The 11,678-nt window shown below is 39.1% G+C and overlaps 1 protein-coding gene across 3 annotated transcripts in view; it reads left to right on the top strand.

Moving 5' to 3' along the window:
• The first annotated feature begins 6 nt into the window (after window positions 1–6).
• HS6ST3 (heparan sulfate 6-O-sulfotransferase 3) overlaps window positions 7–11,678 on the top strand; it is a 291,644-nt gene continuing 279,972 nt past the window's right edge. For 2 of the 3 annotated variants that reach the window (XR_001861456.1, XM_017732629.1), the window contains exon 1: window positions 11–82. Coding sequence is in view for 1 of the 3 variants with exons in the window: in XM_017732630.1 (XP_017588119.1) it covers window positions 45–82 (38 nt within the window). In the remaining 2 variants the exon portion in view is untranslated. Of the gene's footprint in view, window positions 83–11,678 lie in introns of all 3 variants that reach the window. The other variant, XM_017732630.1, reaches the window with a different exon arrangement.

Raw genomic sequence — 11,678 nt, 5'->3', positions numbered from 1 at the left:
TGCACGCCGACTGGACCGAGCTCACCAGCTGCGTGCCCGCCGCCATGGAGCGCCGCGGCTGCGCCGGCAACCGCACCCTCAGGTCAGTGCCTGCTTTCCAGATGCTCGAAATCAGATCCCACCTTTCCCAGCGCCGTGGGAAGGCGCCCTGGCAGCGGGTCCCTCTCCCCGGCACCTGGGCGAGAATTGTCCGCTGCCGTCCTCAGTAAGAAACAAACGGCGGGACAAGGCTTGTGTTCCGGGGGAGGTTCTACTTTGGGCTCTTGTCGGTGTGTTACCTGTGATGCTTTCGCTTTGCCTCAAATTTGTGCTGATTCCATGTAGCGCGCCTGCAGCTGCTTTTTGTATAGGTTAGCGCGAGAGAAACTCCGCTCGTGTTCCCGCAAGTTTCTCCTATTTGTCCTTTCGAAACTTATTTTTAACAAATCGCTACGCTCTTCTGCAGCAAGAAGGGTGCCTCTGCAGAATCTGATGGATCGTTGCAGCTGCTGACTGTTGTAACTAGTGGAGTTCGAAATATCCAGAAGCCCTTAAAATCTCTTTCACCTTCATTTCTTGTTGGCAGATAGGCAGGTTCTGTGCTTCCCATGCTGTAATGACCGCTCGCTCTCTGTGCAAGCTGGAAGTCGGGAGACCATGCGTGCCAGGCACTGTGCGGGGAACACAGTGCTGGCAAAAATCGCACTGTAAATGTCCCTTTGATGATCTGATGACAGTGGAAAAGGGAATTCTGTGTGCATGCTGCCTCTCTCCATGTTACAGTGTGGTTTTGTTGGGTCTTGTGAAAGGTCTTGTCTGTTCTAAACATGGAAAAATTGTCAGATGGGTGCTCTCTCTTGATAAGAGATACCTCTAGGTGATTCAGTAAGTTTTGGGCATTGTTCTGATTTATGTACCGTTCAATCAGATTGTTCAGGCTAGCATTAGAGCCTGTTGTAACTTCAACATCTGTAAAATATTAAGGAAAATATAGGAAGAATACCTTTTCCAAAAGTGATATAGCTTGGCACATACCTTACATTCTTTCATTTTAGTATCCATCTTGATTTTATGAGTCCACAAACTTTAAATTTTCAGTAGAATCCCTCCTACATTGTGGTTTGTATCTTGTCACTTAAAAACATGCATAGTCCTTGACATTCATGGGCACATTTTCACAGGGTTTATTCATCAAGGCAAGAGAGTTGATTATTGTTGTTGTTGAACAATTTGAAGGTTATTTGATGTGAGCATCAAAGGCCTTCCTATACAGCAAAACTAGTGGCATTTGGAAAGACTCCAGTCAGGATAAATTGAATTTATTGTGGATGGTTGTGGACTTGGACTGTACTTGCAGAATACTGTTAAGGTAATTCACACCGTTTTATGAAAAATATTTAGCTGAAGGGGAAGTGTGTGTATTTTCTGATAGAAGAGAAATGCTGTGAATATCTTCAAGGACAAAATAACTTGGTGGTACCTGTAGAACTTTAAGGAATATTCAAGAAACTTGTAATGTAAAAGGGAGGGGAGGAGGAAGAGTAATACTTGTAAAAATGTCTGAAAATACGTAATCTGCTAGTGGAGTCCATTTTTTCTCTCTCACGAAGAATATTAGTAGGTAAACAACTGAGTGCTAAATTCAATTTAAGTTCAATTCAAAGATTACCAATGGGCAATAAAACTGGAGTAGTGGCTTCAGTACTATTACATAAAACCATTATGGTATTAGGTAAATTTAAAACTTCAAGCTGAACTACACAGCTAGTCATTGCGGTTATTCAGTACATAGTTAGTAATTACTTTGATTGAAGAAAGATGTGATACTTCTCCATTATAGCTGAATACTGTTTTCTGAATTTTTTTGCTTGCTGCTTTTTGTTTAATTAGTGAATAATTTGGCTAGTGTAACGTTGCACTTCTTGGTTTGTCTTTACATAAATGAGGAAAGCGCTGTGAATAATTATTTATTGCATCGTTTTAATACTTGTTCGTTCTTGTATTTTATCCTGTGCTAGGAGACACCTTTACATTTTTCCCTTTGTTTTGTCATTAAAATCATGTAGTTTGACTTCAGCTTCTCAAGGAGCTGTAAAAAGAATCAAATAACCCTGAAGTATGAATTATCTCTGCTGTGAATGTCTTTGCTCCTGGTGAAATTGGAATCAAGCCCAAACTACTTTGCTGTACTATTAGAAGCATGCATCTAAGTCTTTTTTTAATATGTGAATGGAGAATTGAGGAGACTGTATGCCTAAAATAGGCAAGAAACTAGCATATGAATCTAACGTAAAGTGTACTGAATATTTTAAAGTCTTCCTTTAAAGCTTCTGAATGTATTTGAAGCACTAGACTTCCTTGAATAGCTCAGCTTTTCTCTTCTGCCTTCCAGCTATGGTGTCAGAAAATTAGACTAAATTGGTTAAATACCTGGCAGTGGATTTTCTTTGTGGCCAGCAGGACGAACTCTCTTATGAATTTGGTACTAAGGTGTTTGATCTCCTGTGCCATATATTTGATGCAATGAAGATGTTAAGTGTGTTTCCTTTTTTTTTGTTTCTTTGTTTCTCCACGTAGCAGGTATTAATATAATACCTTCTTTCAGATCCCTGTATACATGGTCTATTTTTTTATTGCATAGAGGGAATAAAGGATTTATAGTGTATATCTTCATATTCTGAAAATTTGTTTCTTGGAGGGCTAGTAATAGTATGAGTTAGATTAAGTCCTACCTTTTAACACAGGTCTTCAGAAGATTTCATGATGAAACTATAATTAGAATTAGTGGGGGAAGGGGCTAGCTGGTAGGGAGAGGAGGGAGTGGATGATGGTGCTAAAGGTCCTAGAAGATCTGTGAAGTACAACCTCTCCTCAGTCTTTGTCTTTCAGGGACAGTGTTTTTAAATCACATTAGGGTTTTGAAGACAATTTGTCTAAGTTTTTCCTCGTTCAAATGTTGGAGTTTTGAAGTCTCAGGACCCAAGAAGGAACATGGGGCAGAAACTGATGCTGTGCTCCAGAAATCTGAGCTTCTTTAAGCCCAAGTGCCAGCATGGACTTTTACCTCTGTGTGACTTAATGGTATGGAGTGCTTTGTTCCACCTTAGGTACTTCAGTGTGAAAAGTTGTTTGTTATTAACGTATTGGATGCTACTGTGAAGTTGTAGGACTACTCTTTTGTTAGAAAGCAAAGTAATTGTTTTGAATTACATTACTTTAAGAAACAACCAAACCAAGACAAAAACTGTAGCCTTTATTTCTTCAAACATTTGCATACATTTTCATTTTCAGGACATGAGATTTTTCTGCTAAAATACCTGTTTAAGTGTTTACAGGGCCAGGCTATTACCCTTTCATACTAATGTGTAGCTTTCACTTTTACAGAAGTTGTTATCTGGATAGTGCCTTTCAAATTTTTTTTTTTAATTTAAAAAAATTTTTTTTAAAGAAACAGTCTTTTAAATGTTTGCATTGCCCTCTCTGGATGCCATTGAAGTTGGTGATGCTTGTGTTCAGCTCCATCTCTGGAGCTGGGCTTTCCTTCAGAGGTGCCAAGAAGCTGGCCTGTGGAATCTTAGCCCAACACTGCTTGAGGAAAGAATGGGAAGAGAAATGCCTAACCTGGGATGCCAGGGAAGAGTTGGTGTGAAGTCTGAGTGACATTAGGCTGCCTCTGTAGACAGTGGGGAGAAACAGAATGACACAGGCAGCCCTTTGAAGGGTCTCAGACATACCTGAGACCTGCTGAATTGTCTTCTGGATGGCCAGTTCTTCCATTCACTGATAACAAGGGAAGACTAGAATTCTGAATTGGGACTTTGTGTCTAAAACTAGAGAAGAGTTCCACATCTTATATTGCAGAGACATTGTCCAAGCTGATTGTCTGCCTCTGTTAGGTTACCAGATAATTCTTGGTGTGTGAGGTAGGGTTTGCTTTGCCTCTCTGCTCTATGGAGGAGGGCTTGAGAGAACCTGAGAAGTCCTGATCAAGGCGCATTTTATCCCTTGCTGATGGTGCCGGCAATATAATTAATAATTATTCATTATTGTTTATTTGAAGTTTGATTAAACTAGGAAGGTGATCTTTTAAACTACACACTTGAAAGAGCACTGTATTGAAGGTGTTGTCTAATTTTCTAATGTGAAACTGAGATCATTTGAGTTATGTAAACCCCATAAGCTTTATTGTCAATGCAGTTTAGTCTTAAAAACTATTGATTTTCATTAATTTGCTTCCATTATATTCTCTATTTCCTTGTCCTGTTCAACTTACCGTGTCCTACATTTTTCTTTGGAAGTGTAAATCAACAGTAAACCCATGAGTCCTGGAATGGGGAGAATTGAATAGAAAATATTAGTAGGATTCCTTTTCCTTCTTTTGCATTCCCTTTTTTGTCTATTGTGTGTTTTTTTAGCAATAACAGAACATAAGACAGACTGATCTTTGCAGCCGTGGTAACTGATCATCACAAAAATATGAGTGTTAATCGAAAAATAAGGCTATGCTGAAGATAGTGGAGAGAAGAGAATAAAAAGTCACAAATGTTTAAACTGAAAAAAACCCCACAAGTTCTCTATTGTACCTTAGTATCTTCTACTGAATTGAGTGTTGGAGCCAGTAAACTCTGTATAGTTTTTTTAATAAATATAAGGAACAACAGGGACTAAACAATTTCCTGTGGTCCGGCTGCTGACTGTGGGTTTTTTACTTCCTTAACTGTCTCCAGTGTAATCTGCTTGAGGGTTCCATTGTCCCTAAAATTGAAAAGTGGTGGTGTCTTCCCAAAGTGCTTAGTGTGAATCTCATTAACTTCAGTTTTAAGCCCATTGCATCTGCTGTCTTTTGAGAACCTGAGAACAAATTGATCCCGTTTTCTCTGCAATAGCCTTCTGGGTACTTTGGTTCTTAGGAAGCCTCTTTCAACCTTCCCTGCTTAAATAGTAACCAAATCCAATTCGCTCTGGTTTTATTGGAGGAACACGAAGAATGGCCTACTCTTCGGGTTTGTGTCAGTTGTTTCCTTGAAAAGTGGTGTTTCAGTGGGAGTACAGTATTTAGTCTCTTGAGTGTAGTACAAAATGGACCAGAAAAGATTACTTGGCTTATTCTGAAAGTTGTGCTTGTGGTTGTACACTTCACTGATTATTTACCATTTTGCAGTTGCCTGACATTGACTGTCAGCTTGGGATTTAGACGTTATTAATTTTCTTAAAGACTATTACTTATACTTTCCATTGTCTTTTTGTAGGAGTTTCGTGCTTATCCCCAGTGGATTTCATTCTCCTTCTGTCAATTTCTTTCATTTGCAAAATTGATTTAAGTTTTTTGTCCTTCCTAGCTTTTCATCATTGGCCCATTAAGTAAAAATGGGTTTATATTCAGCATCCATATTGTTGATGAAAACATTGAATATAATGCAATCCTTTTGTAATAAATCTTTTGTTTGATATCGCTCAGAATTGCTTTCCAGGGAGTTCTGCCCTTGCCGCATCATATTTTCTTTTCTAGACTGTTTTTTTTTTGGCTTTTGGGACTAATTGGAGATGTTGCCTGAAGTCATCCTTTTTTTTTGGAAAGCATTTCTTTTCTAATGTTTCTATTTGAAGTAAATTACTGTATTTTAGAGGGAAATTAGGCTGATTTGATCCAAATTGATTGAGATGGTAATGCTGTCTCCTAATCTTTTCTTACATTTGTTTAAAGATAACATGTCTAGAACTTGTGGCAACAACTAGCAACTATCCTTAACTACATTTTGTGCTGTATGTGTCACCTGTGAGGTTTCCCCTGTCAGAACAGCAGACAAATGACTGATGTGCCAGAACTTTTCTGCATCAAGGTTGTCACAACCCTGAAAAATCTTTCACCCAAAGATAAGTCTTTTCTTCAGAATTTTGAAGCTACTGCTATAAATCTCAGCAGGTTGCCTACAAAAAATGACTAGAACTCATGTTTACTGTTAATTGCCAGCAACGATAAAAGAGTGGTCAGCACTATTTCAAATGGGAACGGACAGTTCTTATCCATCCATCATTGTAATTTATGGAGAACTGGAACTGAGTAAGTTTTGAGCCAGGAAGGTTCATGTTACGAAAATGGTCACCTGAACTGCAATTCTGATGGTCTAGAAGAGAATTTAGTGATTTATCCAAGCAAATTTGGCTTTTCCGGGTATTTCTTTCTGGAAAATAGGCTGTCTTAAGAAGGTTTTCTGTACAATGCAGGAGCTATTCTCATTTTTTTGTGTGGGAGCCAGGCAGAGAAGTCCTGTGGGAGAAGAAAAGAGTGGAAGTGTCAGGAGTATCCCCTAGGGCTGTACAGTGTTACAAGACACAGCAGTTGTTTTAACTTTCTCACATTATGATGCTTTTTTATTTCGATTAACCAGCTGCCTAATTTAGAATAGTTTCCAATCCTCTTCAGTGGGATATTGCTTAAATTCTTACACAGCATTAGGATATGTGTAGGTTTGAGGCAGAATGGGAAAGGTTACTTCGTGAGTGGGAAAAGTTGCTGTGTAATGCCATTGCACTGAGAGAGATTAGATCTGTAGACCCAGCCAGTGGCAAAAATAGGGATGAAATTGTAAGCTTGCATGTGGAGTTTTTTTTGAGAACTCTTTGAGGAGAAGTAAAAATCTCTGCCAGCTCAGCTCTAGAGATCACAGAGAAGCTGGATGGAAAGTAAAGATCTGGTTGAACTGAATGGTTTCTCCCTTCAGGTGTGTTGACAGTTTTCAATGTCTTAAATTCTAAGTCAGCAAGAGTAAAGCATCTCCTCTCAGAGTTTGGTGAAGCCATGGCAGTGAATTGAGCATATATATAATGTAAAGACTGCTGCTGTTTGTGCAGAATGAGACCCAATGAGGGCAAGGAAAAGCCTGTATTCTTTAATATTTTTAGTATTGCGTTCAGCTTGCTGCCTATTCTCTGGAAGTATTTATAACTCAAATTTCTATGCTACATTGGATGTCTTAATGTTCCCAGTTGCCTCAGAAGGTAAGTTTAAGTCCCTTAAAAGTTCTATTATTGCTGAGCAAGGTTTTAAGCACTGTGTAGGAGGCTAATTGCATGAATTAAGAGTCTCATTTGGACAGCCGCTAGGTTCCAATTATTCAGCCCTGAAACAACTGCTATTTTAAGGAGAAAAACTTAACAGAAGTATTTTGGGATTTTGTTCAAGATGGCATGAATCTTCTTTCAGAGAAAATGCTGGAGTAGCAAAATCAGTAACTCTTGAAGTACTTATGGTCTGTTACATGATCGATGCTTGAGATCTCAGTATGTATTGACTGAAAAGGTATAAAATGGGTTCTTGTAAGGATAGGACCTACTAGGATTTTGATTCTGCTATGAAGCTTACACTTGGGTGGTCATATGTATACTTCTGCAAAGATCTGGAGTGTGGTCCACAGCTTAAAGTCATCTTAGAAAAAACGGTATTTAAACTTAATGTCTTAACCCTCTTTTTTTTCTTTAATAATTGGTAATCTGTTAGAAAATGGTTGATATAAATGTGGTTTTCAGACACATTAGAAGTGTTTCATTGATGCAGTTATATGTCAGTTGTGAAAGTGACAGGGTCATGCAGGGTGGACTGTGGCTCTGAGGGTTTACAAACTGATAGAGATGCCAAACTTACTGGCATAGCAGTGGATAAACTTTGAATGCCATATGAAGAATAATGTTGGGATGGGGAAAGCAATGAGCAGATGCAACTTCCGTTTCCAAAGGGTGGAGCAAACCATGATATTCATAATTGACTTGAGAGTATACTTCCCATTCTATGAAGTAACTTGATGTTGATGAGAAGTCTTGCCACATGCTGCTCTTTGATACTGGAAAAAATGGTCCCTTCAGGATGTATGTGGAGGAGCTGACATCTCTTGAGACCGCTCACTTTCTGCAAATAAATTAACTTGAAGGTGAGGTCAGTGAAATAAAGTGCCTCACAAAGCACTAATAAAAAATACAAATTAAAAAAAATTCTCATCTAAATTCTAATGATACCAATGTAAAGAGCTTGCTGACTTAGAGATTTACATTTGATTTGTGAACTGGCTTTTGTTTAAGTAGCAAATACATTTGTATCTCAGTGTTTGTGTATTTTCACACTTAAAAGTGTCTACTTGGAATTTTTGGCTTTAATTCCATGTATCTTTGCACACAGACTCTATCTGAGAATGTGGGGATAGATGGAATAGCAACTGATGGTGTCTGCTTGAGGGGCTCCTCTGAGGAAGAGGAGAATGAGAAGAAGCAGTGTAGGTATAAGCTGTGAGCCTCAAGTGAGAGTGAAGTCTGGAAGAGAGCAGGAGAGAGCAGGGGGCAGCAGTAACTGCAGTCTTGCGAGGTCAAGGAAGGATCAAAATTACGCAATTTGAAAGTTATTTTTTTTCCAAATACAAATGGTTTAGGGTTTAAAGCTCTCCATATGTTCCTTTTATACTTGCTGAAAGAGAAAGATACAGAGGTAATGAAAAATTTCAAGTACTAGCTAGTTTGAGCTCCTGTTCTATATAGGTATTTTATTTTTCTGGTATAGGTTTTCTCAAGTTAGATAAGTGTTGTAATAAGAGAGCCAAATAGTAAATTAAGCATCTTTAGCTCCAGCAGTGTAAATCCCTAATACCAGAGTTGTCAGGTGTTGTTTCAGCCTTTAACTAGACTTTTAATTTTTAGTGATAGGAGTAGGACCATTATTTTCCAAGAAGTTCTCAATGTGAGTGATGAATAACTTCTATAATTGCAAAACCTTTGTTTTCATGCCAGAAACGCCTCTGTCAGGCTAAAGCTATATCACTTCTGTTGCTGACTTAACAAGGTTCCGATGAGAAGAGCAACTTAATGAAATATTTTATGTTGTTTTCTACTATAAGTCATTTGGATTTATTATAGTATTACGTAGGAAGGGACCTCTGGCAGTCATTTAGCTCAAACCCCTGCTTAAAAGTCAGTCTAGCTGGAGTAGGTTGTTCTAGGCTGTGCCTGGAAATTTTGAGTAACTCTAGGGATGGTGGTGCCACAGGGTCCCTGAGCAACTTCTTGCAGTGTTTGGCCACCCTCGTGGGAAAAGAGCTTTTCATCTCAGCTAGCAGAAATGTTCCATTTTCCAGATTGTGTTTGTTTCTTCCTGTCTTATTGCTGTGTACATCCTAAAGGAGTCAGGTTACGACTTTTCTATTTACTCCCACCTGAAAATCGAATAGGGTAATGAGGTCTGCCTGATTGCTGCCTTGTCCCCAGACTGAGCAAGCCTCACTTGGCTGCTCTTTATGTATTATATGTCCCAGCCCCTTGATCATCCTGTTCCCACTGTACCAAGGTCTGCCTTTTATTGGTGAACTCAAAATCAGACACATCAATCCAGATGCTGTCTTACCAGCGCTGAAAGGTGGAGTGAGGGGAAATCACTTCCCCCAGCCTGCTTAGTATAGCTCCTGCCAACAAAGCTCAATACTTGGTTAGCCTGCTTCACTTCCAAAGGGTGCCTTGTTGGCTGTTGTTCAGCAGCGTCCACCCGCAGCCCCATATCTATTTCTGCAGAGCTGTGTCCTAGCCGCTGCATGCCCAGCCTGTCTTGTGTGTTATTTCACCTCAGGAGCAAGTTTTTATTTTTATTTAGAATCATGGAGCCATTGAATGGTTTGGGTTGGAAGGGATATCAAAGATCATCCAGCTCCAATCTGCCTGCCGTGGGCAGGGACACCTTCCACTAGAGCAGGTTGTTCAAAGCCCCATCCAACCTGGCCATGAACGCTTTCAGAGGTAGGGTGTCCACAGCTTCTCTGTCCCACCACTCTCACAGTAAACCACTTACCATTATTGATCTTCACGAGTTTCCCATCAACACAGTTCTCTTGCCTCTTGAAGTTGTTTGAAATAGAAGCACTGCTCTCTGGAGTGTTGATCTCTTTCTCCAATGTGGGGTTACCCCTGAACCTGCTGAGACCAGACTCTGTTCCACCATCCAGGTCATTAATAGAGAGTTTTAAACAGCATTGGCATCACTGCCACTTCTTGAGTGACACCACAAGTTATCAGGCACCAGTTGGATTTTGTATAGTACCCGTGTCTCACCAGCATGCCTCAAATAACACAGTGGGAGACCATGGTAAAATCCTTGCTGATGTCAATCCAAACAACATTAACTGCTCCAGGGAAGTTCGCTCAATCGCCTTTCCAGGGATGGAGATGAGACTCACCAGCCTGTAGCTTCTTTAATCCTTCTTGAAGCCAAACATGTGGTTTGGTTCTTATTTATGGAAATTGGGAAGAAAGATTACAATGGAGAAGATGCTGCAACATCAGAAGATGTTGAAGTAAGTATTTTAACTGCTCCTTATTCCTTTATTTGAGAATTCCTGGAACAGGCTCAGAAGCTATAATTATTAAATAAATGAAGGATATGTGCAATCATTTTTTTTTCACTGTGAACATGACATTAGCTTGTTGAAAGGAACAACTTATTACAGCAATAACTTTTTAAGTGGGCTGTGATACTTCTGTGACATCCAGTGTAAAGTTGGCCTTGAGCATGTATTGCAAAAATATGTTCCTTTTTACATTCCCTGTAAGAATGGGATGGTATGTTTCTCTGGTGCCAGGGAGGGTACACTTTTTCTTATTAAATTGAGTTTAGTATGTAAAATAGAGTAGCAGTTCAGTAAATAAGAGGCAGTCACATATTTATCTTTTTAAATTTTTTTTTTTCATTTCAGGGTATGTTGAGTCAACCATTTCTATTTGAATTATTTTTATCCAGAAAGCTAACATTTTTATAGTTTCCACATTCGTATTGCAGATGGTATTCTTCAGAGCTCTGACTTCCATCTACAGTGCTAATGTTATTAAACTGTTCACAGTTAAAAGATACTGTAAAACTTTCTGATGTATTAACATGAGATAACTTCCCAGAGTTTGTAATGAAAGACTGTAACTGTTTTGCCTTTTTTCCCCTGAGTTACTGGATTGAACTTTCAATATATGTAAGATTTTATTGTGCAAGTTTCAAAGCTTCTGTAGGCAAATACAGAATCCAGAAAAAAAAGCAGCAAATATACAGACAAAGAATTTTACATTTATTTAAGGTGGTTTATGAAAGCTTTAAAGTGCCAAGCAGAAAAAAAATCAGATGATGTGATGTCAAATAATTAGTGTGTGTATCTTTATTTTTTACTGCTTAACATTTGAAGTTTTAAGGTTCCCATTTTCAAGACAGACTTGTGTCACAAGCTTCAGCTCAACTATGTTAAAGTGGTCATGCCTTTTTGTCAAGCTTTTAAAGCCTGAAACACCCATTGAGATTATTTCCTCCAAACAGAGAATTAAGCTGCCTAAATGAAAGGAGTAACCGAAATTCCTTTTCCTAAACAGCTCAGGCCCTCTCTAACACATTTCCCTCTTCAGCAAAGTCTTTGTTTTGCTCTCCAGGACCATGTAAATGTGTGTTGAGTTTTGCAGCCCTGCCTCTGACTCATGCAGATTCTTTTATCAGGCTATACCTCTTTTCAATCTGATTAAATTGCCAGATATCTGAAAATGGGATAAAGAATCCCACTGTGATATGGGTCAGTACCAGCCATCTAAATGGCTGCTGGGCCTTGCAATTGAGCAATAGGAAAACTGATGGACTGCATCTGACTTACAGGTTGATTGGGAAGCCTAAGTGTGGCCACACAGAACTGTGGCTTTGATTA

This window comes from Corvus brachyrhynchos, unplaced genomic scaffold (assembly GCF_000691975.1).
Source record: "Corvus brachyrhynchos isolate BGI_N302 unplaced genomic scaffold, ASM69197v1 scaffold12, whole genome shotgun sequence".
In the NCBI taxonomy this organism is placed as follows: domain Eukaryota; kingdom Metazoa; phylum Chordata; class Aves; order Passeriformes; family Corvidae; genus Corvus; species Corvus brachyrhynchos.
Note: the sequence above shows the minus strand (reverse complement) of the source record. Positions and strands in the feature narration are given on the sequence as shown.